At 42.2% G+C, this 27,326-nt stretch overlaps 1 protein-coding gene across 2 annotated transcripts; it reads right to left on the bottom strand.

Annotated features, from left to right (window-relative positions):
- Window positions 1–8,837: 8,837 nt before the first annotated feature.
- SLC35E3 (solute carrier family 35 member E3) lies at window positions 8,838–25,970 on the bottom strand. 2 transcript variants are annotated; one of them, XM_082667004.1, is made up of 5 exons: window positions 25,377–25,970; window positions 24,440–24,550; window positions 20,372–20,530; window positions 16,424–16,506; window positions 8,838–11,374 (listed from the first exon to the last, which is right to left on the bottom strand). In XM_082667004.1, the coding sequence occupies exons 1-5, from the start codon at window positions 25,776–25,778 to the stop codon at window positions 11,188–11,190; spliced, it is 942 nt and encodes a 313-aa protein (XP_082523130.1). In that variant the 5' UTR covers window positions 25,779–25,970; the 3' UTR covers window positions 8,838–11,187. The 2 variants fall into 2 exon arrangements, with proteins under 2 accessions (XP_082523130.1, XP_082523131.1); XM_082667005.1 differs by lacking the exon at window positions 24,440–24,550.
- Between the last annotated feature and the right edge of the window lie 1,356 nt (window positions 25,971–27,326).

Below are 27,326 nucleotides of genomic sequence, written 5' to 3'. Positions count from 1 at the left end.
GAATGGATAAAGAAGATGTGGCACATATATACAATGGAATATTACTCAGCCATAAAAAGAAACGAAATTGAGCTATTTGTAATGAGGTGGATAGACCTAGAGTCTGTCATACAGAGTGAAGTAAGTCAGAAAGAGAAAGACAAATACCGTATGCTAACACATAAATATGGAATTTAAGGGAAAAAATGTCATGAAGAACCTAGGGGTAAGACAGGAATAAAGACACAGACCTACTAGAGAATGGACTTGAGGATATGGGGAGGGGGAAGGGTGAGCTGTGACAAAGCAAGAGAGAGGCATGGACATATATACACTACGAAACGTAAGGTAGATAGCTAGTGGGAAGCAGCCGCATAGCACAGGGAGATCAGCTCGGTGCTTTGTGACCGCCTGGAGGGGTGGGATAGGGAGGGTGGGAGGGAGGGAGATGCAAGAGGGAAGAGATATGGGAACATACGTATATGTATAACTGGTTCACTTTGTTATAAAGCAGAAAGCTAACACACCATTGTAAAGCAATTATACTCCAATAAAGATGTAAAAAAAAAGACTCTGTGCTCCCAATGCAGGGGGCCTGGTTAGGGAACTAGATCCCTGGTTAGAGAACTAGATCCCACATGCATGCCACAACTAAGAGTTCACACGGCACAACTAAGGAGCCCACGAGTGCGACTGCGGAGCCTACCTGCCAACAACTAATGAGCCCACGTGCCGCAACTAAGGAGCCTGTGAGCCGCAACTAAGACCTGGGGCAACCAAATAAATAAAATAAATATATAAAAAAAGATTCTAGTCCATTCTCAGCATTAAGTATCCCAAAACAATAAAAGATGGCTTAAATTGTTTGTTTATTTATTTTTAGGCCATGCAACACGGCTTGTGGGATCTTGGTTCCCTGACCAGGGATTGAACCACTGGGCCACCAGGGAATTCCCTGTTTTTATTATTTTAATAAATGCACACAAAACAAAAAACTCTTCAACCTACCAACCATTTATAATACCATCTCTGTTAATCTTTACTGTTAAAGGTAAAGGTTCCACAAGCACTTGAAAAGAATGTGTGTCCTCTGCTTGTTGAGAAAAGGGTCCTCATGAAACCTATTAGACAACTTTACTCTCAGGCCACTTGCTCTATCCGCTTCTGATAGAGGTGTGTTAAAAATCTCGATTATCCTTTTAATTTTATTATTGCTTGTTATGTTGTTCATGATTGCTTTCTCTCTGTTACACTTTTTCTTTGCTTTTTTTCCCCCCCTCTTTTCCAACTTTCTGTTGAAGAGATGCAAGGGAGGATCTGGATGCCTTGTTCCAAACTCCTGCTCTGATGGAAAAAAACCCAGTAACTTCTGGCACACATGTACTTTTTGAAAGTGGAGAAATAGATTTAGCCCCTCATGCACTCTCCTGCTTTGCCTACGTGAAGTCCAGAAGTTTGTCAAAGGATGACGAGTCCTCATCCTTCACCTGTCACCTCTGCGTTTCTGGCCCTTCCTGAATGGGAGAATGGAATACAGGAGCAATGAAAGACAGGGAGACCGGGAGGGTGAGGCAGAGCACAGGCAGCTCCTGTAGTTTTTAGTGGATAATTCAACCTTGGATTTTAGGGATAGCTCTTTTATTCCTCCTTCTCTCTCTCTCTCTCTCTGCTTTCCTTCCTCTAAAGTAACATTGAGGTTTAGGGGGAATTCTTCAGGGAATTAATAAAAGCTGCTGCAGGGAAATGCATTCATTCATCTGTCAAGTATTTAAGTGCCTGCATTTGTATATATCAATGAATAAAACAGATCCCTATCTTTGTGAAGCTTACACTCTGGTGTGGGGACGGACAGTAAACCATAAATATATGACTATGTTAAAATGGTACAGTATAAAGTTACAAGTTCTATGGAAAAAAGAAAAAAGTATAGGGCAGGGTACGGAGAGTCCAGATTGCTGGGAGTGAGGGTGAGGTAGGCCTCATGGAAAACGTGAGGTTTTGAGGAAAGACTAGAAGGAAGTGAGTTAGCCACACAGACAACAAAGAAAGAGCTTCCCAGGTAGAGCTGGAGCAAACACCCCAAGCTGTGAGCACGCCTGCAGCGTGCAGGGACAGAGTGCAAGGGCCAATGGCGGGGGGGGGGGGGCAGAGGAGGGGCTGAAGGGTGAGAGGAGATAAGGTCATATGCTACATAGCCCTGAGGCCGCTCCTTGGATTTGGATTTTTGAGTAAAATGGGGGCATCACTGCTGGGTTTCAAGCAAAGGGGTGACACGACAGGACCTCTCTGGCTGCTGTATTGTGAACTGTGGGGAGTTAGGGTAAAAGTGGGGAGATCCTTTAGGAGGCCATTGCAATATAAGTGGAAATGGATGAAGAGGTTGGATTCTGGATCTGTTGGGAAGGTAGAGCCAACCAGCCTGCCAGACTGGGCAAGAAGGTAAGAAAAAGAGAAATGTCAAGAATGACTGAGATTTTTCATCCGAGCAAACGGTAAGGGAATGTTGCAGGAGGAGTGGGTTTGGGGTGGGGGAAGATCAGTCTGGTTTTGGGTGTGTCGGTTTGAGATATCTATTGGACTGCCCGGCGGAGATGCTGAAGAGGTCATCAGACTAACGAGTTGTGTATGAGATGCTCCAAACTTTCCACCGCACCTGCTCTTCTTGTCCCTCCACTAAACTCCAAGACTCTAGTGGGCAGGGGAGGTCTGGGAATTCAAAGCCCCTAAGAGAAGACCTGCAGTAAGCCAAGTAACCGAGAGGAGGCCAGGCTTTAATCACAAAGCTCCTCATAACCAACTCACCTCATGGCCCAAACTCCGGCCATCTCCTTCGTATTCTCCCCACATGGGTGGAGGCAATCCTGCACGAACTGTTTGAAGACCAGCTTTTTACTTTCAGTCCACTGCAGAGTGATACTTTTGTAAAAGACAAAATCAAATGCCTGGCTATCATAGCAGTACCAAACTGCTATAGAAGTTTCTCAACACTTATTCTCAATTTCTGTACTTACTTTGTTTGAACAGGTAACAAACTGCTCATGGGCTGGCACTGGTCCACAGACCATCCCTTGAATGGCACTGGCCCGCATGATCCAGGAGTAGTTCATAAACCCTGCGATGGTCATTCTTTGAGTGAACTTCCTTTCTAGCAGGTTCTAGATGTTCATCTTGACTTCCTGATTTCTCTGACCCCTTAGGGCAGGGAAATTCAGACTGTCCCACTTGGATGTGCATCTTCACACCGCGAAGAAGGGGGAGACCAAGGTTGGGTTAGAATGGAGATAAACATGACAACATTCAAGAACCCATGATGAGAGGCCATACTTCTCCAGAGCCACACAGTGCTGTGTCAGGGGAAAAGTGGACAGAAGTTTTAGCTCATAGTTTCCTTGGCAAAATCCCTGAGTTTCAGAACAGCATTGAGCTTTTTCGAGGTGTAAGAAATTCGCAGGCTTGACACCCCTGTGAGGAATGCTGTTTGAGTACAAGCGCTGCATGTCCTCAAGATGTTCTTTGATTACAGAAGATCTGTTTGACTGAATTCTCCATGACAATCATTCTGCGATAATAAGCAGACATTTCCTTTCAGCACAGAGGTTCTCACCAACGTCCATAGCCCTGTGTGTGGGCACTGGGAGACCCTCTAGTGAAGCTCCCTCTTCCTATGGTTTTATGGAGGTCCTGGACCATTATTAGAGTGAGTTTTTCCTAGGTCTTCTTATTGAATATCTGTAGAACCTTCAAATTGATGCCTGGCTCCAAGACCTAGGCATGACCTTGTAGTCATTGGTGATACTGCTTCCTTCATCTACCAACTCAACTTGAAGAACTGGGGGAAGTAGTGGGGATGAGGTAGTGACTGAAGAGGTGTAAGGTTGCTGGGGCAAGGGGAGCATTGGGTAATTGGGGATGACCACAGTCAGGGAACACAAAGAGGATGGTGGAGGGCAAGGTAGGCCACCTCCCACTTGGTTGGAAAGTTTATTCCTGGTTGGAACTGGTTCACTCACCCCAAGCCAGCAATAGCCCCATGTTTGGACCCCATTCGTGAGTCCCCAGGTCCATCAGATCATTCCCTCTCTTCCATCCACCTCACTCGCTGGGGTTGGTGCTCTATGGAATGCAAGGATGGCTGGCATCAGGCTAGCCACTAGCCTATTTTCACTTTTAACCAGTTAACGTTTACTTATTGCTTCCTGGATTGTAAAATCTATCAGATAGATCAAGTCCTCCATTTTTACCCCTTTTTACCCTCAAAAGTTCACTGGCATACTTTTAGCTGCAAGTATCAATTAAAAGTGGCTTAAACAAATCAGGGTTTATTTCCATCTAGAATAAGAAGACTGGAGATAGGCAGCTGATGACATTGCTTAAGCAGCTCAGCACTTCTGGATCAGGTTCCTTCACCGCTCCTTTACCACTCAGCACAATTCTAGATATCCACATTCTGTGGATGTGGCAACATGGTAATAAGAGAATTTAGCATGTCTAGCCTCTAGAGGGTAGGTGAACAAAAACAGGGATAGGTATTTGGTTAGGAAACCAACTGTGTCTTCCATAGCATTTTTGCCTATTTTTCTCCGTATAATGTTTTGGTAAATTGTATAAAGCATTCTGTTTCTAACAAATATGGCCAAGGCGTCACTCCATAATTCTCTAAGAACTCCAGTCCCAAGGTTAGTCTTGCTTCCAAACTCCAGGCAGAGAAAAACCTGGAGAGTCTGCTCATTCCTGTGGTAAACTGCAGTTCTGGATATCCCAGGAGATCTCAACAGACTAGTTGATTTCGAGCCTCCCATCTCTTGGGTTAAGGCCCACCCATCACTCTCCTGCACGGAACTGCTGTCTCTAATTTTAAACTGAGAAAACAGGAAACTGACTTTTTGCAGGGAGTGTAAGAACAAACAGGAAAAAAATGAAGACATTTGGTTGATACAGATCGTTTGATTCTAAAAGGGAAAATAATCTCATGTAGGTAACAAAAAAATTCAAAATTTAGAAGTGAATATGAATCTAAAACGGCTCTTAAAAAATAAAGTCCTATTTATTTATTAAAAAAAATTTTTTTTGACCGTGCTGTGTGGTAATTGTGGTATTGGTATTTCCTAACCAAATACCTATTCCTGTTTTTGTTCCCTGACCAGGGATCAAACCCATGTCCCCTGCAGTGGAAGCATGGAGTCCTAACCACTAGACTGCCAGGGAATTCCGATAAAGTTCTTTTTAAAAAAGGCATAGTCCTGGTTGGTTAAATAAATATGCAGGCTTGCTCTTGTGGTATACCTAGTATTTATGAGATAGTTTTAGTTAAATAGAAAAATGTGAATTACTATGCTTTGGGCGATGTGCTGTTTGCCAAATTAAAAACAGTATAGCAAAAAACATCCTCCAAATACCCATAAATAATTAGTTGAATTGGCAATAATTCACCTCCTAGTGATTTCATGTGAAGTGTAAAGCAGACTGGATAAATCAAATGAAACCATGTCTTCTAATACAACAAATATGAAAATTAATGTTTTGCATAGACTTTTAAAAAACAATATATGAGTAATGAAGTGCATATGAACAAGAAAACAGTTCACATAAGGACCAAACAAAACCTTTCTCATTAATTTAATCTAACATGCTCTCAATGTAAGTGAATGAGAAATTACAATTTTAATCTGAAAAAGCAGAATCAGGGGATTTTGAAGATGGAGGGTCCCTTGGAAATCACTTGGATCCAAACCCTCATTTTATAAATGAACAAACTGAGACCTAAGAGGCAAGGGAGTTGTCCAAAGCCAAAGGCCACCCTGGTCAAAAAGCCAGAGTCTGGACTGGAAGCCACGATCCTGATGTCTAAGCCAGCCCTGCTCCCAAACAGACTGGCCTTTCTCTTGGCAGGTTTCTTTCCCCTTTGTTAACCTCAGCAGTGACAGAGACAAGAAAATGCGTAACTAATCACCCGTTAGTGGGCTTGCAAGATGGTTTTTTTCAAAGTATGCTGGTGGTTCGCAAAAGTTAACTGTTGATTTTATTAATAGCAACCCACATTTCAAGTATATTCAGGAGCCAAAAACAAAACTCCTTTTCAGAGTAAAAGATCATCACTGTTACAGAAGTATGTGCACTTCCTCCAGGGTTACGCAGGGATATTTGGTGCTTTACAATTTTAATCCTATAATAATAAATTAGCATTATGAAAAAAGTCGTAGACTCACACACAAAAAGCCCCCATTCATGTCAAGCAACATTCAATATTGCTTGAAATATTGCAGTTCTGCAATAGCAACAGAATTGTCTATACCCTGGGATCCATTTCCTTAACTCTCACACACTGACCACTCAGCTTTCTCCAACCCACTTTTTGCCTCCATCACGCCACTGAAACAGCCTTACTAAGGTCCACAGTAAACTGTCAATAAATACAGTGGTTATTTTTCTGTGCATGTCTACCCTGACCTCTCAACAAAACTGTCACCTTTGGCCATCCTCTCTCCCATTATATCATCATCCTTGTTTTCCTCCTACCTCTTTGACTCTTCCTTTTCAGTTTCCTTTGCAGAATTACCTACCACTGCCAGTAAATGCTGGAGTTCCTGAAGGCTCAGTTGTAGACTTTTTGCATTATACTGTCTTCCTAGGTAAGCTCATCCTGGTCTATGCTTTCGTCCTCATCAGGCATACTCCAGTAACTACCCATTTATCTCCACTGCAACCAAAACCTCCTGTCCCCAAGAAGACATACAGATGGCTAATAGGCACATGAAAAGACGTTCAATATTGCTAATTATTAGAGAGATGCAAATCAAAACAACAATGAGATATCATCTCACACCTGTCAGAATAACCATCATTGAAAAGTCTACAAATAACAAGTATTGGTGAGGGTGTGAAGAAAAGGGAACCCTTGTGCACTGTTGATGGGACTGTAAGTTGGTGCAGCCATTATAGAAAACAGTATGGTTCCTCAAAAAACTAAAAATAGAACTCCCATAGGATCCAGCAATTCCACGCCTGGGTACATATCCAGAAAAAAATGAAAACTCTAATTTGAAAAGATCCACAAATCCCAATGTTCATAGCAGTACTATTTACAGTAGCCAAGATATGGAAGCAACCTAAGTGTCCATCAACAGATGAATGGATAAAGAGGTGGTGCGTGTGTATACACACACACACACACACACACAAACACACACACAGAGACATACAGAAAATGGAATATTACTCAGCCATAAAAAAGAATGAAATTCTGCCATTTGTAGCAATGTGGATGGACCTAGAGAATATTATGCTTAGTGAAATAAGTCAGAAAAAAAAAGAATGTATATAGCAAAACAGAAACAGACTCACGGATATAGAAAACAAACTAGTGTTTACCAGTGGGGAGAGGGAAGCGGGGAGGAGCTCCTTAGGGGTATGGGATTAAAAGAAAGAAACTACTATGTATAAAATAGACAAGCAACAAGGGTATATTGTATAGCACAGGGAATTATAGCTATAACCTTGTAATAACTTTTAATGGAATATAATCTGTAAAAATACTGAATCACCAAGCTGTAAACCTGAAACTAATATTGTAAATCAACTATACCTCAATTAAAAAGAAAACACTCCTGACTTCTAGACTTGTGTATTTGATTACTTGATTAATAATTGGATTTCTCAAAGATGCCTCAAAATCGAGATGGCTACGTAGGAACTCGGGCTCCACCCTCCCCACCCCAACCGTCTTCTCACGTTTCCTACCTCAGAGAGTGGCACCATCCTCTATCGAGCTGCCCAAATCAAACACGTGTGATTCTTGACTTCATCCCCTCCCATGCCCTCCATTTCCAATCCATCTCAAGTCTACTTGATCCCGTCTACTAAATCCTCTTGATCTACCCACTTCGTCATCTCACCACCACCCCTTCAAGCTATCACGTCTCCTAGCATCTCTCTGGTTCTCTTCCAACTGTTTCAAAACAAAGGGGTCGACCGTGATGACGTTCAGAACACTCTCTTCTTGCTCTTACTGGATGCCTAGCAATGTCTACAAGGTATTCTATGGTCCGAGCCTGGCCTTCCTTTCCAGTCTCGTGTCATACCACATCTCCCCTTCCCTAAATGTAGCCGCTATGCTCCATCCTTTTTGCAGTTCTTTAAACTCATCATAAACTCCTCCAACCAATGGGCCTTTGTATGTGCTATTCCCTTTTATCAGAATGCAATCCCCCTCTTTGCTTAGCTAACTTCTATATGCCCATCAGATTTCAGTTGAGTTGTTCTTTCCTCGTGGACGCCTTTGCTGACAGCCAATCCTAGGCCAGATTCTTTTGTTACATGCTCCAGAGAACCAAGTTCCTTTTACTATTTGAGTTTGTACTAATAAACTCACATTTTAATTTAATTAATGTCTATCTTTTCTGCTAGACCAATGTTTCTTAAGATCACAGGGAACACAGGAGTGTCTTTGCAGTGTCTAGCACAGTATTTGGCACAAAATGTATGTTCAATAAAACTTTTTGAATGAATGAAATGATCATTGTATTCCTGATGTTAGCAAGTATAATCCAGTTCAAGTTTGGAAACAGAAATGCAAAACAGAATCTATCTAATAAATCTGGTCTTCATTCGTTTAATCAGACTTTCTCCTTTGGCCATTCTGCATATTCATTCACCCAACAACTACTCACCGATGGGGTCAATGTGGAGTGTCGATTAGTGCTGTCGCTTTTAAGTAGATTTTTTTAGAAAAGATTTGATTTGAAACTAGCAAGATTTAAAAAGTATTTTTAAAAATGCAACAGGAAAAAGCTTGCTTCATTTCATAGAAAAAGATTTCTCCTTTATGTTATTTTAAAAGGGAGATGAGGATTGTTTCATTAGATGCTGCATATTTGGGGGTTGGACAGGCCACTGTTACCCCCACATATACACAGATGCCATCCTTCTTCTGCCGGTCCTAACATGCGACTTGAAAGTAAAAACATCAGGTTCTCTTTATTTATAACAGGTAACAGCTGAAGTCCAGTCATCGAACATACAATAAAAAACAAATGCAGTTACATCCGTAACAAAAGGACAGCCAGCATGCTTTCTTCCATAGCACTGCATTTCTGGTTTGTCTCTATGGTTGGTCCTTATGGTCTGGTACAATTTTCCCCCAGGAATTTCCTTTTCAATGGGAAGATGGTCTTCAGGGCAAAAACTGTTTATCAGACTCTAGTTCCAGGAGTACCTATTTTATTCACTTATAAATATGTACCCTCCCATGCTGTCTTGTTCCAACCTTCCTTGCATTCCTATTGACATCAGTCATTTATTATAACTCTCCCCCAACATTGATTGTAAATCCCCTCCCCAAGTTGTATTTACAGTTAAGAAGAATTTGTACATGGCACAAATCGACTCAGCTGTTAGTGCACAGAAGTCGCATAATCCTCTGAAATACTTTTCTCCAGCTTTGGGGAAATAATTATATGTTAATTTAAACATACACAGAGAACATTTCTTAGACAAACATAACTCCTGAGGTCCATCTGGCAAGACAATCTGCTTTGTATTTCTTAGCACAATAAAATGTATCTTTGGAAACAGAGAAGAACCAAATGTATTTAAAACAAAAACAGAAAACCACACATAAAAATCACACAACAGACTGACTGATACATTGAAATTCTGTCAAAATAAGATTTTCAGTGAGGCTTTTCACTTCAAACAGGCCAGGAAAAAAATAATCCTAAACGGCATATTTTATACACGTGGCTCTTTGTCCTCCTAAGTGTTGTGTTCTCACCTGAAGTTTCTAAACAATGTTTAGAAAAAGAATTATTTATTACAAGAGGGATTACCTGTTTCAGTCAATTTATGGTGAGAGGTTATCAACAACTGCTTTGAATTCTCAAATGTCAAAAGTTGGAAGGCAGAAGTAGATTTTGCAATTAAATAGGTGGCACAATTATTTCCTTAAGTATCATGTATTCCCCCCATAACATTTTTTTTAATTATCCCTTTAAAAAACTCATGGAACTCGTTAAATATTGACTGTTTCTCTACTTCTCTCTCAAATCTTCCCTCGTATCTTCATCAAGCTTCTGCTTAGTCTTTGAGTACATTTGCCTTGACTTGCTGCTCAAGGATTTTCCTCAGCCCCCTTAGAAAGGCTGACATAGTTCACTCCAAATCCTTCAGTGCCAAAGAAAGCTCTGCGGATGCCTCACACGTGGCGGGTAGGGAATGACAACAGGAAGGTAGTCTTAAGAAATTACCAACACGAAATGCTCAGAGGCCAGAAGAACAGTCACCAGGATAAGAAGAAACCTGCTCAATTCCTCCCGTAGTCCTTTCTTTGAGCCATTTAAACATGGAGCTATTTTGATTTTAAATTCATGTATAGTTTCTAGAGTCCACCGAGAGCTCAAAACAAGAAAATACCTACAGAAACTGTAGTTTTTTTGATAACATCTAAGTTCTTACATCAATTTTCTACTAGAGAAATGGTACTTTTAGAACCGGATTTTGGCTTATGGTCCCCTTTACTACACTTTGCTTTCTAGAAATGTTATTTCATATCTATAAATGAAAAAAGCAGGAAGTTATACTAAAACAACGAAAATATCAATAGAAATGCTAGCTTTAAATTCTGACTTGAATACTTTGGCCTAAATTATAACTGGGCTCACATTGGGGACCACCTAAGAGCAAGTAGGGGAGTCCTACGTGCCCTTCCTTAAAAACCACTACACGTTTGTAGTACAGTGATCTGAATTCCTTTGTCACCATTACAGAACTTTAATTTCATGTACTTCATTTGATATAACCAAACATTCTGTGTACTTCACAGAATCATCTTTGAAAGGAAGCATGAGCCATGTTTTAGAGAATTACGTTTTTTAAAAAAGGTACTGTAAAAGAGAAAGTCATATTTATTTTATTTTTACTTAAAATTTTTTAAAATTTTTGGCTGTGCCACACGGCTTGTGTGATCTTAGTTCCCTGACCAGGGATCAAACCTGCACCCTTGGCAGTGGAAGCATGGAGTCCCAACCACTGGACCACCAGGTAAGTCCCAAGAAAGTCATATTTATGAATAAAATTTCCTTTGCTTAACTTCTTTCAAACCATCATTTAATGTATTTTGCAATAAAATTTTTGTTTCATCTTTGAAAGTAACTTGCACACTTAATACTTTTTTTTTTATCTTCAGGCGACTTTCTTTTCTCTATGAAAACCTAATTAAGGACGTTGCATCAATTTACTCTTACTTCCTTCCTGTTCACTGAGTTTAATATGGGTATAGGCAAGAATGCCAAATAGTGTACATAACATGCCAAGACCCTGATTAATGGACAATGGATCCTTAAATAAAACATATCCCCCAAATAAAGTAATGCAGAACTTGAAGTGTCCAAACATGTTATAGCTGAGGTTTTTGGATAAGGATAAAAAAGAACAAGCCAGATGTTATATTCACACAAACACACACACACACACACACACCCCACGAAGCAAAAGCTTCCTGTGCCTGGAGAGAAGTGCACGAAACGCAGACTAAACGGCGGCCCCACCCCTGCCCCCATCGCCCCGCCTCCCACCCCATCTAGAGAACAGGAACTTCAGTGAAGTGCTGGCTTGATCCTAGCTTCTTCAGGTAGGTTTTAGCAAGTAATCAGTGACAGGAGACTGCCTCAACTCTCCTTGTTGACCTCTGCAAAGAAGAGAAAAGGGGCTGCAGTACAAGGGTGGGGAAGGGATTCAGAATAAGGTACAGAGAAGGTCTTTTGTAGAGCAATTTGTGATGCTGTTTCATGGCACCATTTCTAAACTTCCCTTGGCAAATAAGGTGAGACGTGAAAGGTGCCAGATGGCTGACACAAGGTCAACACAGCCAGTGCGCTTAAGTTTAAGAGGGAATCGGGGACAGGGGATGGAACACCACTGAGCACCAATACATGCCAGGCACTACGCCAGGTGCATATATAACACCATTTTATTTAAGCATCACATTTCCCTCCACTGTGGTATCACTCCTCCCGTCGACAACTGTAGAGGCTTGAAGATTTTAAGTAACTTAGATCACAGAGTTAGTAAGCAGCACAGCCAGAGGCCAAACATAGATGGGTCTATTTAACTCCAAAGTCCATGTTTGAGATGAGCAGACTGCCAGTAACTTGCTGCTGGATTAGGGTGTTTCCAAATCACTGTTCATTTAAAAGACAAACTAAAGACACACAAATGGCTCCTTTATAAATTATTCTCTTCCTGTATTTTAAATAGTTTTTTATATATGGATTAGTACTTTATTATTTTTCAGACGTCTGACATGTACCCATCTACTCTTCCCAAACACAGTACTAGGAAGAGCTACCACTCTGTACCTCAGCATCATCGTGAGGATTAACTAAGCTAATATACGCGAGGCTTCGAGCACCCAGGAAGCACCCTATGGGTCAGCTGTCAACAGCAGCACTTGCGCATAATAAACACCTGCCAGGTGCTGGACACATTCTCTCAAGCACTCACCCAACTCTGTAGGTACCACAACCCCCGTTTCATAAGTGATATGAGTGAGGCCCGAGATCTACAAATCACGCAGGCCCACAGGCAGCGGCGGGGCTGGGCTGGCACACCTGGACCTGTCCGACCTCAAAGCCCAGGCTCCCTCCTCTGTTCTGAGCCCAACTAAGCAGCTTGGAAGTTGCTTCCGAGCAGGAGAGCATGGGCTGAGTCACCAGGGTACCTGTGCTGGCCCGACCCAAGAAGGGTAATTTTCCTGCGGGATGGAGGACCTTCCCGAGGACGTTAATTATAACCATAATAAAGCAGGCTTCATTTTCAATTACGAGTGAACCGGCTCCCGCACTTCAGCATTTCCTTACTCCTCAGCCTCGCTTTGAAGTGCTCATGATCTGTTAACAATATTTACATGAGAGGAAAGGCAAATTTAAAGAAATGCTTCAGTGAATCCTTTTGTAAATTAGAAAAATAACACAGAACAAAACAGGTGCAATCTATACCCGACATCTCCAATTCCTCTCTCAAATTCTCCACTCTGCTCCGGTCAGCTTCCACCTGGACACGCTGAAGTTTTCGTCAAAACCTCCACCTCAACACACCCCTTCCTCCATCCCTTTCCAGCATTCCTCAAGCTTGACCTGTCAGCGGCCTTGGGCACAGCTGACTCCTCTTCCTCCTCACTTGGCTTCTACACCCTGTCCTCCTTCCTTCCACCTTGATCACTCCTTCTCTGCCCCTTCTGCCTGGCTCCTGTCATCTCTCCAAACTCTAAACACCGAGGTGACCCAGGACTCGGTCTTTGGGCACCTCTTTTTCTTCCACTTGTTTGCTTGGTAATCTCAGCCAGGCTCACTGCTTCAAACCACATCTACACACTACTGACTCTCTCCGGAATACCTCCAACAGAGACCTCGACCTTGAACTCAGATTCTTTTTACCCAAAACTGAGCACTTGGTCTTCCTCCCCACCCCCAAGCCTCCTGGGGGCTGTCCTATTTCAGTCCATGGCAACTCCACCCTGCCAGGTGCTCAGGCCCAAACCGGGTGGCAACCATCTTTCCTCTCTCATTCTCCAAATCCAGTCTGCCAATAAAACCTGCTGGCTCTACTTGAACATATATCCAGAACCCAATCACTTCTCGCTATATCCACTGCGACTGTCCTGGTACCAAACCGCCATGGCTTCCTGATGGTTTCTCTTCTTCTCTTGCCACTTTCAGTACAGTGGTTTTCCCAACCAGGGGTGATTTTGTCACCTGGGCAAGGTCTGGACACAGTTTTGGTTTTCATAATTGGGGAAAGGGATGCTACTGGCGTCTCGTGGGTAGAGGCCAGAGATGCTGCTAAACATGCTCCAGTGGACGGGACAGGCCTGTCCACTGGACCAAAAAGGCCAATAGCACTGAAGTTGAAAAGTACCCCCCCCCCAGTCTGTTCTCAACACAGTAGCCCAGAAGGATCCTATTAGAACAGACAGAAAATCATGGCATTTCTCTGCTCAAAACTCCAACACCGTCCCCTCTCACTTGGTGTAGGAGTCCTCGTGTGAAAGTTCTGCTCAGTCAGGCCCCCTGTTACTCTTCAGGGACAAAGAACCCACCCTTTGTTCTTCCCGCTCCAGCCACACAGGCTTCTTGTTCCTTCCAGCCTCTCACCTGCTGTCCCCTCTGCCTGGAACGCTACCCACCCTGCTCTGCACAGAGCAACCTCACTTCCTTCAGGTCTTTCCTCAAAAGTACCCGTCTTGCTGAGGCCTTCCCAACCACCCTCCGTAAAACTGCAACCCTGTCCCCAACATTTCACATCCCCTTTCCTGCTTAACCTTTTTCTCCTTATCACTTAACACAATCTAGCCCTGTATATGCCCATTTCTTATTTTTCTTGTTTATAGCCTGTCTTCCTCCCCAGAATTTAAGCCTGTGAGAGCAAAGATTTTTGTCTCTTCGGTTCACTACTATATCTCCAGTGCCTGACAGACAGCAGATATTCAGTATGTGAATATTTATTAAGTCAAGGAACAGTTTATAGGGGGCATTCAATAAGTATTTGTTGACTGAATGAATGGATGCCCTTAATCAGGGCGCACACTTGGATGCCTTGATCTAGCAGCATGGTGCATAAATCCTGGGGCTAGACTACCTGGGCTCAAATCTGGACACCACACTTCTCAGCTGGGTAACTCCAAGTGAGTTATTCAACCTCTCTGTGCCTCTATTTCTTCTTCTGTAGAATAAAATGATAGAATTTATCTCTTCGAGCTGCTGTAAAAACTAAATGCTTAATACACACAGGATGTTTGGAACAGTGCCTGACACAAAATAAACATTTATTAAGTGTTGTTTATTTTTTAATTTTTAAAAAATATTTATTGGGCTTCCCTGGTGGTGCAGTGGTTAAGAATCCGCCTGCCAATGCAGGGGACATGGGTTCGAGCCCTGGTCCGGGAATATCCCACATGCCGCAGAGCAACTAAGCCCATGCGCCACAACTACTGAACCTGCGCTCTAGAGTCCGTGAGCCACAACTACTGAGCCCACATGCCACAACTAATGAAGCCCGCACGCCTACAGCCCGTGCTCCGCAACAAGAGAAGCCATCGCAATGAGAGGCCTGCGCACTGCAAGGAAGAGGAGCCCCCGCTCGCCGCAACTGGAAAAAAGAAAGCCCGTGTACAGCAACAAAGACCCAACGCAGCCAAAAATAACTAACTAAATTTTTTTTTTTTTTTGCACAGGCTCCGGACGCACAGGCTCAGCGGCCATGGCTCATGGGCCCAGCCGCTCTGCGGCATGTGGGATCTTCCCAGACAGGGGAACAAACCCGTGTCCCCTGCATCGGCAGGCGGACTCTCAACCACTGTGCCACCAGGGAAGCCCTAAATAAATAAATTTTTTAAAAATTATTTATTTATTTGGTTGCGCCGGCTCCTTAGTTGCGGCATGCAAACTCTTAGTTGTGGCATGTGGGACCTAGTTCCTGGACCAAGGATCGAACCCGGGCCCCCTGCATCGGGAGCACAGAGTCATAACCAATGCGCCACCAGGGGAGTCCCCAGGTATTGTTTTTTTTAAAAAAATTATCATTATCATCACTGTTATTTACTGATAGTGGGCAAATATGCTGCTTTTTTACTTTGTTGACATCTCGGTGTTCACTCATTAAAAGCAAAATGTTAAAAATGGGCAGTTGAGTTTGATTCAGACATTCAAGTCATGACTCCACTTCTTTTTTTTTTTTTTTTTTTTTTTGCGGTACGCAGGCCTCTCACTGTTGTGGCCTCTCCCGCTGCGGAGCACAGGCTCCGGACGCGCAGGCTCAGCGGCCATGGCTCATGGGCCCAGCCGCTCCGCGGCATGTGGGATCTTCCCAAACCGGGACACGAACCCGTGTCCCCTGCATTGGCAGGCGGACTCTCAACCACTGCGCCACCAGGGAAGCCCCCATGACTCCACTTCTTGATTTGAAGTAACATTGAGAAAAGCAGGCACACCCGTAGCCAGACAAGTACAAAAACAAGCTCAAAAGTCAGAGCAACTGGTCTGAAATTATTTTCTGTTATTTGGATTAACCACACCTTTACCTTATTATTATCGAACTATCGAGAACTGAAAAGTGATGGAAAACATAAGTATCCACCCCATTATTCAGTCAACAAATATTTATTTAACCCCACTATGCACAAGGAATGGTGCTCTATGTTAATTCTGATAAGGGAAAAGGTCACCTATTCCTTAAACAAAATTCAAAAGCATTTATCATACAGAAAGCTAACCCATTTCCCCAGTTCACAGTTCTTTAAATTTCCACAGACTCTAGTAAGAGACTAAAAATAACTCATTCTACTCAGTTTAGGCCATGCAATAGAAAGTGTGAGACTCAAATAAGGAAATCAATGTGACAGAGTTTTGGAGAATATAAAAGACTACACATTTGTAAGTTGTTAGGAAAAGGATACGTGACTGGTGAAGTGTTCCCAATGATCCAATAAATCGATAAGTTCACCATGAAAGCTATTACTCCAGAGAGCAGGACCATCAGCTACAAATAAACCAGAAGAATCATTAATGCAAAGCAGCTGCATTCATTGCAATCATCAAGTGAAAATACACTTCATCAGGCACTTCTATCAACCATTAAAAACAAGATTTTTAAAAAGAGAGAATCAAGTTGGGAGATAGCAAGAACTGAGGGTTAAAGAGCAGAATGAGTAGTATTCACAAATGTAATTTTGTCTACAAAATGCAATGGGAAATTCTCCAACAATATCCTGCCTCTGAATGTAAATCTCCAGATTCATTTTTCTTATCTATCCAAAGAAAGATTATTTTGTAATAATTTCTTATTATAAAAGTAATATATATTCATTACAGAAAAACCAGACAATAAAGATGAGCAAGAATATAAAGAATTCTTTTTTTCCTTCTAGTTTTATTGAGATATAATTGACATATAGCACCGCGTAAGTTTAAGGTGTACAGCATCATGATTTAATTTACACACATTATGAAATGATTACCACAGCAAGTTTAGAGACCATCCATCATCTCATGTGAATACAAAATTAAATAATAGAAAAATAAATAGAAAAAAGTTTTTTTCCTTGTGAAGAGAACTCATAAGGAATTCTTTAAATCTCAACCACTCACCACTATTAATACGTTGGTATATATCCTTCCAGATCTTTTTTCCATTGAATTGTTTATATTTATTCTTATTTAAATTCAATCAGTAGGCATTCATCAGGTATCTATAAAACTAGGCCAGGCCTTGTAAGGAACACAGTGGGTTCCTGCCCTCAAAGATCTTAGAAACTGCTTGAGCACATGATAAAAACCTTGATAATCATAGCTTATACTTATATAGTACTTATTATGCACCAAGAATTGTTCTAAATATTTTACATATATTAACTCATTTAATCATTGCAAACAGCCATGAGGGAGTAAAATAGCTTCCCTTTTTACAGACAAGAAAACAGAGCACAGAGAGGTAAAGCAACTTGCCTAAGACACACAGCCAGTAAGAAGGGCCAAGGTACTGGAGTCCCTGCTCCTAACCTGCTCTGCCATGCTACCTCTTAACCACATGAAAGAGAGAGTGCAATACAAGATGAATAGCTCAGGCAAGAAAAGAAAATGAGTCCTGAGCTCTACCTCGTTAATAGGCAAACAGACGATAGGTTCTGTAGGACTCTAGACAGGAGATGTCCTTCTGGGCTGCGATAGCAAGAACAGTCTTTGGATTTCAAATGCATGTTTTGATTAGAGAAAGAAATAACAGGGGCAGGAAACAGTATGGGTCAAAGCATGGAGGCGTGAAAGCCCAGGTGTGTGCATGGGATGGCGAGTTAACCGACTTGGCTGAGGCGGGGAACCAAAGCAGCTGTACCACTGTAGACACACACAACATTCTGTCCACACGTATCCCACAATCTCATTGTAAAAGTTACAAAAACATTTTCTATTTCTGAAATAAGAGAATCTAGAGAAAATGTTAGTTACAATTTGAATTAGTAAGAAGTTTAAATTCCAAAGAAAATGTCATATTTGAAGATTCTTTCTGTCCCATGTGGGTTTTCTGTTTTTAAACCAGTGCAGTCAGAAGAAGCCCAGGCCAATTGGATTTGCAGCCTATTTAGGTAGAAATAGTAACACCTTACTTGTTTTACAACAGTGAGTTCCATTAAATTTTCAACTAAGAGAAACTTGCTCCTTAAAGATTTTAAAAACTGTTTCTAGAAATGTGTCCTTGTTAATTTTATTGAGTTCACAGAATGTCACATGCCTATTTCTTGATGACCTGGCACATCATTAAACACACAATTACATGCTCTACTTTGAGGCAATGATGCCCTCTAGGGACAAGAAGGAATGCAGGTGACTTTCCCTTATTCAATGGCCTCAGACTGGCTATGTTCTTGTTTCTTTGACCTTTTTTATGGCCTTTCTGCTGAGGTCCTCATTTTCAAATCTGTCAGAGGGCCAGTCACATAAAGCCTCTCCCCTCCTAGTCTAAGGTGCTCAAGCTGCAGTGGTTGATAGGCAAGATGACCGAGATGGGTAACTTTTGTAAAAGTAAGAGGAGATATTACCTGAGAGATGGTCCACTGATTTCTACCTTGGGAAAAAAGCGCAAATGCTAAAGTATATGAATTCGAAACAACTATCATTCTGCTCACAGGCAGCCTCGCAGGGTGGTTAAGAATGTGGATTTTGGATCTGGAATGCATGGATTCAAAGTCTGGCTCTGCTGTGGACCTTGAGTCAGTTACTTAACGCTTTGTCTCTCAGTTCCCTCATCAGTAAACACCTAATAAAGTTGTTATGAGGATCAAATAAGTTAATATTTGCAAAGAGCTTAGAATAGTGCCTGGAGCAGAGTAAGGGCTATGCAAGGTTGATAAATCAACACCACCAGCAAAAAAGATGTTCCCACTGACTGTGTTAAAAGTATGGGAAGCAGGAGTTCCTTTCCTAAATAGGGGGATTATACTTTCTAACTTTATTAAAAAAATATCCCCAAAGTACAGGTCCCTTTGATCTGGCAATTCCACTCTAGGACTCTATCCCATAGAATAAAAAGTACCAGTTCATGAGGACACATGTACAAGGATGTTTACTGTAATACTGTTCATAGTGGTTAAGAACTGGAACTATTATACAAGTACTGAAAGAATGATTTGAAGGGATTTTCATGGGACATTGTTAAGTGAGAAAAGCAAGATACAGAAAATCATGTGTAATATGATCCCACTTCTGTAAAAAAACCAATGTGCAATTTATGTGTACATACGTGCATGTGTGCCTATGTATGTTGTATGTGTTTACATGTGGGTATGCACAGCACGGAGAAAAACATGGAAGAACAAACACTAGAATGTTAACATGACTTATTTCAAGGGACAGGGGTGAGGTAATGGGATGTTGATGTGTGTATGGGTAGGAGGGCTGAGGAAAAGGAATCCATGATAAAAGCTGCATATATAGGGAATTCCCTGGCAGTCCAGTGGTTAGGACTCCACGCTTCCACTGCAGGGGGCACGGGTTCAATACCTGGTAGGGGAACTAGCATCCCACATGCCATGCGGCGCAGCCACAAAAAAACCTCCCAAAGGGCTTCCCTGGTGGCGCAGTGGTTGAGAGTTCGCCTGCCGATGCAGGGGATACGGGTTCGTGCCCCGGTCCGGGAAGATCCCACATGCCGCAGAGCGGCTGGGCCCGTGAGCCATGGCCGCTAAGCCTGCGCGTCCGGAGCCTGTGCTCCGCAACGGGAGAGGCCACAACAGTGAAAGGCCCGTGTACCGCAAAAAAAAAAAAAAAAAAAAAACCTCCCCAAAACCCAGCATATATAATACGGTTACATACATATGAAATTAAACATACACACACATGCGTGTGTCTGTGTATATGAAAGAGATCCATGAAATGATCATCACCAAAATGGTAAAGGTGTTTATCTTAGTGTGGCAGGATTTGGGGAGACCTTCACTTTATAATTTTATGTATGTTCAAAAATGCATACAATGAGCATGTACTACTTATACTATTACAAGAAAATCAACAAAGTTATATTTTCATTATTTAAGAAACAAAAAAAATGCCCAAAGTATTGGTGGGCAATAGCCTGGCGGGCTCAGCACAGTAACCAGACATCAGAAGACCTGAATTCTAGTCCTGGTTTGGCCACTGACTGGCAATTTAACCCTAAGCAAGTCCCTCAATCTTTCTGTGCCTCAGTTTCTTCATCTAATGAATAATCCTTACCTTGCCTCCCTTAAAGGGTGATTATAAAGACTAAATATGAGAATGGATCTGAGCTAGTGCTCTGAAAACTAAAAATTGCATTAATAATGGAGAAATTATTATTATCTTGTTTCTTAGACACCAAAACAATTATAACTCACCAAAGCAGAGACTGACCAGGGACCAAATATTCCTCCTTCTGCGAACACCGGCTCAAAGAAGGGCACGGCGACCAGCAACATGGCAGATGACATCGGGGCCTGGTAGTACAGCAGCTGCATCGAGTTTACTTGCAATTCATGCTGTTTGGCTCCTACCCACTGAAAATTAGGAGAGAGAACGAGTTAGGCAGAAAAAAACAGCATCACTCAACAAACAAAAGATGCAACTCTAGCCACAAACGTGGGAATGTGAGGCAGGGCGGGGGGAAGAGGAAATGCCTAATGAGTCTATAAGATTTCAAAGATCAATAATATATATGTATATTATATTAAGCTCCCTGGATGAAAGGAGCTTTATAAATTCAATGTCTGATAATCTATTTTCTTCTCAATTATAAAGGAGAAAAAAAATCCTCTCTTCCCTCCTGATCCGAGTAGATGGGGAAAGTCAATGCATACCGGGGCCCACAGGCATCAGCGATCTTGGGAAAATTAGGCAGGAATGGAAATTTCTAAGCAGGATAATATTTATAAGCAGGATAAGCAGGAATACAGATGCAGTGTCAGACTTCATTTCTTTCTAAAAATGGCCCCCAAAACGAAGACTGGGGGGCAGGGCGGACTCTAATTACAGATTGACAGAAACCTCAGTTATCCCAGGTGGCTGCCAATATGTGTGGCTAAAAAGGTATGTGAGGTCTTTTCATTCACTTCAGAAAACCCAATCGATGGTAGAAGGAACTTTCCTCTTTATGGCTGACGTTTTGGTGGGTAATCCCACACCTATACTCCTCAATAAACTAGATAATCACAAACTTTAAAAGACTATCCTTCGGTAGAACCAACACCCCAAAGCCTCAAATCCCATCAGTTCTCCAAATGCTTCACAAATATAACTGAAAAGGAGGCTTTAAAGAAAGCTTGATAGGACTGTCTGAATAAGATCTGGCAGGAACAGCCAGGCTTTTGAATAACTGCTCCTACATAATCCTCTTTCCTGTAGGTCCGGGTATCCTGTTACACAAACTCGAAGTCTATAGAAATTCACCAAGACAAAAACAGAAGAGCGAGAAATCTGAAGCATACTCCTGTCGGCCTTAATGAGAGTCTGCTGTGAGCACGAAGGACAGAGAATTGATTCTTTTGCTTGGGACACCGCAGCAAGCAAAAATGAATGCAGAGGGGATGTGCACAGCCCTGCGCTGGGCAGCCTCTCTGGGCAGCTGTGTGTCTCTGGCACAGGACAGACAGCCTGGAATGGTGGTGACTCTCAGGCCACCACCTGCCCTCACTGCCGTGCAGCCTGGCTTCTGCCCACCAACCCTCTCGTGAAACTGCTCCCCAAAAGGGCACCTTCACCTCCAGTGGCCACATCGAAGGACTGCCCTGGGTCCCCTTCCGGCCGCAGCCCTCTGCAGAACCTGCAGATTTCTCTAGGAAGAACTTGACTGCTGGTTCGCGCTGCTTCCTCGCTCACCTGTTCCTTCACTTACTACCTGTAAGGGGGATGTCTGGCTTTCCTCTCTTATCTCCCTCACTGATCTTTTACTATCCGCTGACATCTACAGCTCTGACCTCCTTCCCTGAGCATCCTTTAAGTCCCACCTTCAACAAACAGCTAACTAGCCATCTTCAGTTATATCACCTGAAGGAGCTTGTTTACGATTAAGCGGATTAATTCCTTCTCCAAATTAGCTCCTCCTGTGTTGGTCCGACAATTAATGATATAATCTCCTCCAAGGATCAGACTCCTTATTTTCCTCATTCTCACATCCAGTCAGGTCCTACTAATTCTTTCTCCAAAAGGTCTCTGAAGTCTATTCTTTCCTTTCCACGTCCAGTACCACTGTCCTTGTTCAGGCCCTTCCTGTCTTCCCCTTAAACCATGGAGCACTTCCTGACTGCTCTGCCTGTCACCCTGTCGTCCCTCTTACTCATCCTTCACTGCCACCAGAGTGAAGTTTCTAAAACACAGGGAGTGATCAAGTCACTGCCCATCTGAACTCCTCTCCTGGTACCTGCAGGATAAAGGGCACACTTCCTCAGCATAACACTCAAAACTCTGCCATCTGGTCTCACCCACCCCTCAGCCTTGTCTTTCCACCACGCAACTACAGTCCAGTCTCACCAAACAAATCAAGTTCTCCAAAAATGCTCTGTACCTTCACACATCACTGCAGAGAAAGACCTCTGCTCTATTTCTTTGCTAAGCGAATTCCTGAGCATTCTTCAATTTAAATTGTTAACCTTCCCATAAAATCTTACCTCACTACCGCCCTTGTGCAGAACTACCCCTTCTTCCCTGGTGCTCCTCAGAACTTTCCTCATACTCTGAGCTATACCACTTGTTATCAGCTGTCTCCCTGTGTTTCTGCGATGCTGGATTATAGCTGCCCTTTATCTTTGTATCAAGGTTGAGCATAAAGCAGAAGAAATGTCTTTTGAATGAATGAAGGAGTCAACCATCTTTCTACCACTAAAACTAATAGTTGGTCACTCATCTCTTAATTCCTTTTAATGCCCTAGCAGTATAAGAAGAAATAACTTAGAAATTATACCAGGTTACAATGGGAAAATACAACTTTCCTTAAAATGAATTTTGGGAGGGAATACACCTATTCTGTACCAGTACTTTTACCATTTACTGATAATCAAAAACTCTGCCCATGACTTAGTCTATAATCATTCCTTGGTCAATCTCATTTCAGATATCTACCTGAGAGATACAGAATCCTTTGATTCCACCCTATAGCAATTTTGAAACTTGTGTGAACAAAAACGGTCATATTGGCATGGGCAGTGAGTACTCTGAATTGAAGTGATGTGTAAGGAATACAAGAAATTCTAACGTTCAACAAATGAAATTTCTTGCTATATCTAATAAATAATCCATACTGGGTCAAAAATAAAGTCCATTTAACAAAAAAGAGAAATAGGAATGTTCACTGACTGTATCTAATTAAAAAATTTAACTTTAAACTCACTGAAGTATGCCCAAATGCAATTTTCTTAAAGCACAAACCTGAGCTTCCTCTGATTTCTCTCTGCAGTAAAAGACAGAATATCTTGAGGCCAAGTGACAAGATTGAGCAGGTGCCCCACCCTCTCATGTCACTGCTCTCTTTCATTTAAACTGCTTCTCTGCCACTAAGAAATGTTTTCAACCCCAGAATTTTCACATAACAATGTTTCTGAAATGACCAGTACTAGAAAATTTAAGATGCTAAAGCTGTATTATTAAACTCCTAACATTCATAACAAGAATGCCTTAGTTTATAACCAGTGGACGTTTGTGAAAAAAGTAAAACTGGTCACACATTTTGGCTCTGATTCCCCATACGCAGGCACTGGAAACCACAATTTCCAGTCCAAGGTTTTCAGTACAGAGAAAACACTGTTTCACTGTACCCTTCGTCATTCACTATTCTTTCTTCCAATATATAAGAAACAAACAAAAATACTTGTTGAGATTTTATGGTAATGAAGTAAGTGAATCCATGAACAAATGTCAAATAAATGGCTGTTACAGGCAAGTCACCGCGCTAGTGCAAGAAGTGAAATACCCATTGTTATAAAATATTGACGGAGAAAAATGATTAGAATATATGAGCTGTAACAGCAGCATATCTTCTGAGGCAAAGATTTACAAATCTCAAATTTTCCTTTCCTGTTCAAATTTTTGCACCTGTACTCACTCCTTCACAGTAATGTCATAATTAAAGAGTAAATGGTAAATACAACCAATGGACTCAATCCTCAAGTAAAAAGTCTTACTATTCATTTTGTAAAGATATCCCAGAAAATAATATACCATCACCCCAAACTCAGACTGTTAAGCATGGGTAATATACACTTACAAACAGGTAGGGAGGTACTTGGTGAGCATCATACACCCAAGTTTCTCTGTCTCCTTTCTTCTCTTCACCTTGAGTCAGACAATTTATGCAATTATGCTTTCTTCCCAACAGTCTATTGTCTCTATACTGTATTGTCTAAACCTTGGGGCACAGCTTCAAAATTTATGAAATCTGCTAAAAAGGGCACATAAAGAAAAAAAAAATTACCAACCACTTGATAAAGGGATGTAACTAAAACACCAAGAGCAGCAAACACCGTTCCAAGGAAATTAAACTTCACATCGTAATAAGAATTTAGGATTACACCTACAGTTATAGGAATCTGTAAAGAAAAAGAGGTAAACGTTGTTCAGATTAAATTTATGAGACATAAAATTAGTATTCCTTTCACAGTGTCTTGAAAGGTTAATCATAAAAACATCATTAGGAAACAATGAACCTTTATAAATATTTTTTCCATTTGAATAAAAACGGACTGGTAATCCTATTTCTTCAAAATGAAATATGATAATTCTATATTTACGCTCACATTTAATTCTATTTAAAGTAAAATTCTGGGTAAAATGAGTCGATGCATTGCACTTTGCAAGAAAATACCACATGCGTGCATATAGTAGTAAATGGACCCCAAAACCAGTGTCTAAACAATATATAAATATATAACAAAAGCATTAAGATTTTAAATGCTGTAAGTTATGAAATGCTAAAATTATTTTAGTCTTATTTAAAGACGCTGAAGCCTCTGCAGTATGTCGCCGCAAACATATCCTGAGACTTAACATTTTACGTTTATCATAAACGTTTTTCAGTTTGAGCTTTTGCACTTAATCCCATACAGATTTGCATCACCCAACACAGCTTTCTTTTCTTACCGATCATAGCATTTAAGGATTTCCATCAAACAGTAGTTATTAAAACTCACACAAGCACACTCTACCGGGCTAAAAGCCCAACAGAGCGCCAAGATGGCTTTTTTTCACCTTCCCCAAATAAGCCTGAAGTTCACTTGCTCACAAAGGACTCGAGTGGATTTCCAGATCACGGGAAAGAGCGTGGTGCAAGGTTAACCATTCAAATTTCCCAGGGAGAAAGACTGTCCAGGAGGTGGGTTGTTAAGAGGTGCGCCTCGCCCAGCTGAAGCTACTCACCAGCGTGAGCTGTATTTTGGTGGAGAAGGTTTTCTTGTAGCAGAAGGTCTGGATGACTATGATCACCGGCGTGGTCATGGCCTTGGCCAGCTGATAGGTGCCTATGGTGTTGTTCTGCAGAGATAAGTTGGTGAAGACCACGAAGCCACAGAAGCTGAGGGCCAGGAGGAGAAGCTTGGAAGGCGGCAGACTTTTGGGGGCAAACATGTCCAGTTTCTGGCAGACGTACAAGCCCAGCCAAGTTACCACGAAGTGCACCAGGGTCAGGCTCATGTTGGGGAAGCCGTAGTGGACATAGATCCATTTGTTGAGGAACACGATGCAGATGGACACCAGTAGGTTGAGCAGGAGCCCGGCGGCGATGCGCCCTCTGCCTCGTACTCTATCGGCCAGCGCTGCCATGACCCCCGCGGAGCCGGGGCCCTTCACCCTCGGAAAGGGGCGCCCGGCCTACCTCCAGCTGCCCTTTGCCTCCTCCTCCGCCGCCGCGTCCTCGCAGCCCCTGGCTTTACGGTCCGGCCGGGGAGAGGCATGCAACCACTGGGTCCCTGGCAAGCTGCAGCCTCAGCGGATCACACATGCTCTGCCACCGCCCATTCACCCGGCGACTACGCGGCAGCACGTCCCGCGCGCTCCGCCCCCTTCCGCCCTCGGCCACGTGACTCGGGGAGCCCGCGCTTCCGCCCTTGAACAGTTCAGGAAGCGGCCTCTACCTGCGCAGGCGCGTTGAGCTCTGGGGGCGGAGAGCTGCGTCCTTGGTCCACTATCTCCTGGGTTACCTAAACCTGGCTGCGCCAATCTGCGACCCCTTTCTTGTTTGGTATTTTCTGTGTCGGTTGAGTAGACTTGCTAGGTATTCTTGGTGCTGAGCAAATTTTAGCCCTCGCCAAACAGGGGAAAGCATTACTTCTTGAAACCATATTTTTAGACATTTTATTTTAAAAATTCAAACATAGAGAAGAGTAGACAGTATGATGAACCCTCATATACTCATCATGGTTAGTAAACTATTCAGATTTTTTTTTTGAATGTTTGGTTTTTCATCGTCCTAGAAGTGTCCATTTTACTTAGATGTTCTAATATACTTGGTCAGAGTTGTATATGGTATTCTACCATATTTTCAATTTATTTCATCTGTTGTCACATCACTTTACTTATTCTAAACATTATGCATTTGAGTGAAATTCCTGGGTTAAATGGTAGATTGTTGTTTATAATATTTGAAAAGGTCAATAAAATAGTTATCCACAAGAACAGAAATAGTCAAAACTTTCCCCAAAGATTGTACCATTTTACATTCCCCAGCAATATGTCCCAGTCACAGTTGCTCCACATCCTCCCAAACATTTGGTTGTTAGTCTTTGATTTTAGCCATTCTGATGGATGTATAGTGGTATCTCATGGTTTTAATTTGCATTCACCATTGACTTGAGCACTTTTCACAGGCACATGGTTAGGTGTGTCTTCAAGAATCATCTGTTGTACTATTTTGTCCACTCTTTAAATTTTTTTTGGCCTTTTTATTATTATTATTTTTTTTTGCTAATCAAGTGATGCATTTAATGAAAACCACCTAAGATAGTAAAGGAGACATGAGCTAACTGCAGAGAATTTCTGTTGTAGAATACTTCCCCTCCACTACCACGCTGGACACCACTGCAGAGCAAGTCATGGCCAGTGAAGCAGCGGAGATGGATGTGAGGAAGCTCATTGGCCAGATGCACTGAACTCAACGAGGCACGTGGAGATGAGGAACTTGCAGATGTAATATCCCAGCTAGGTGGATGTGGTTTGGAACCCGTGCTTTGCTGCAAGGGCTAGTAACCCTAGGGCAAGTTATCCAATATCCCCCAAGCAGCCTCATTTGAATCATGTCTGGTTAGACCCTCCTTATTCCAAAAGCAAAAACCAAACCAAAACAAACAAACAACTCCCCCTGAAGACAAATCA

This window comes from Grampus griseus (assembly GCF_964374135.1).
Source record: "Grampus griseus genome assembly, chromosome: 11".
Classification (NCBI taxonomy): domain Eukaryota; kingdom Metazoa; phylum Chordata; class Mammalia; order Artiodactyla; family Delphinidae; genus Grampus; species Grampus griseus.
The sequence above is the reverse complement of the archived record's forward strand: the minus strand, read 5'-3'. Positions and strand labels throughout refer to the sequence as shown.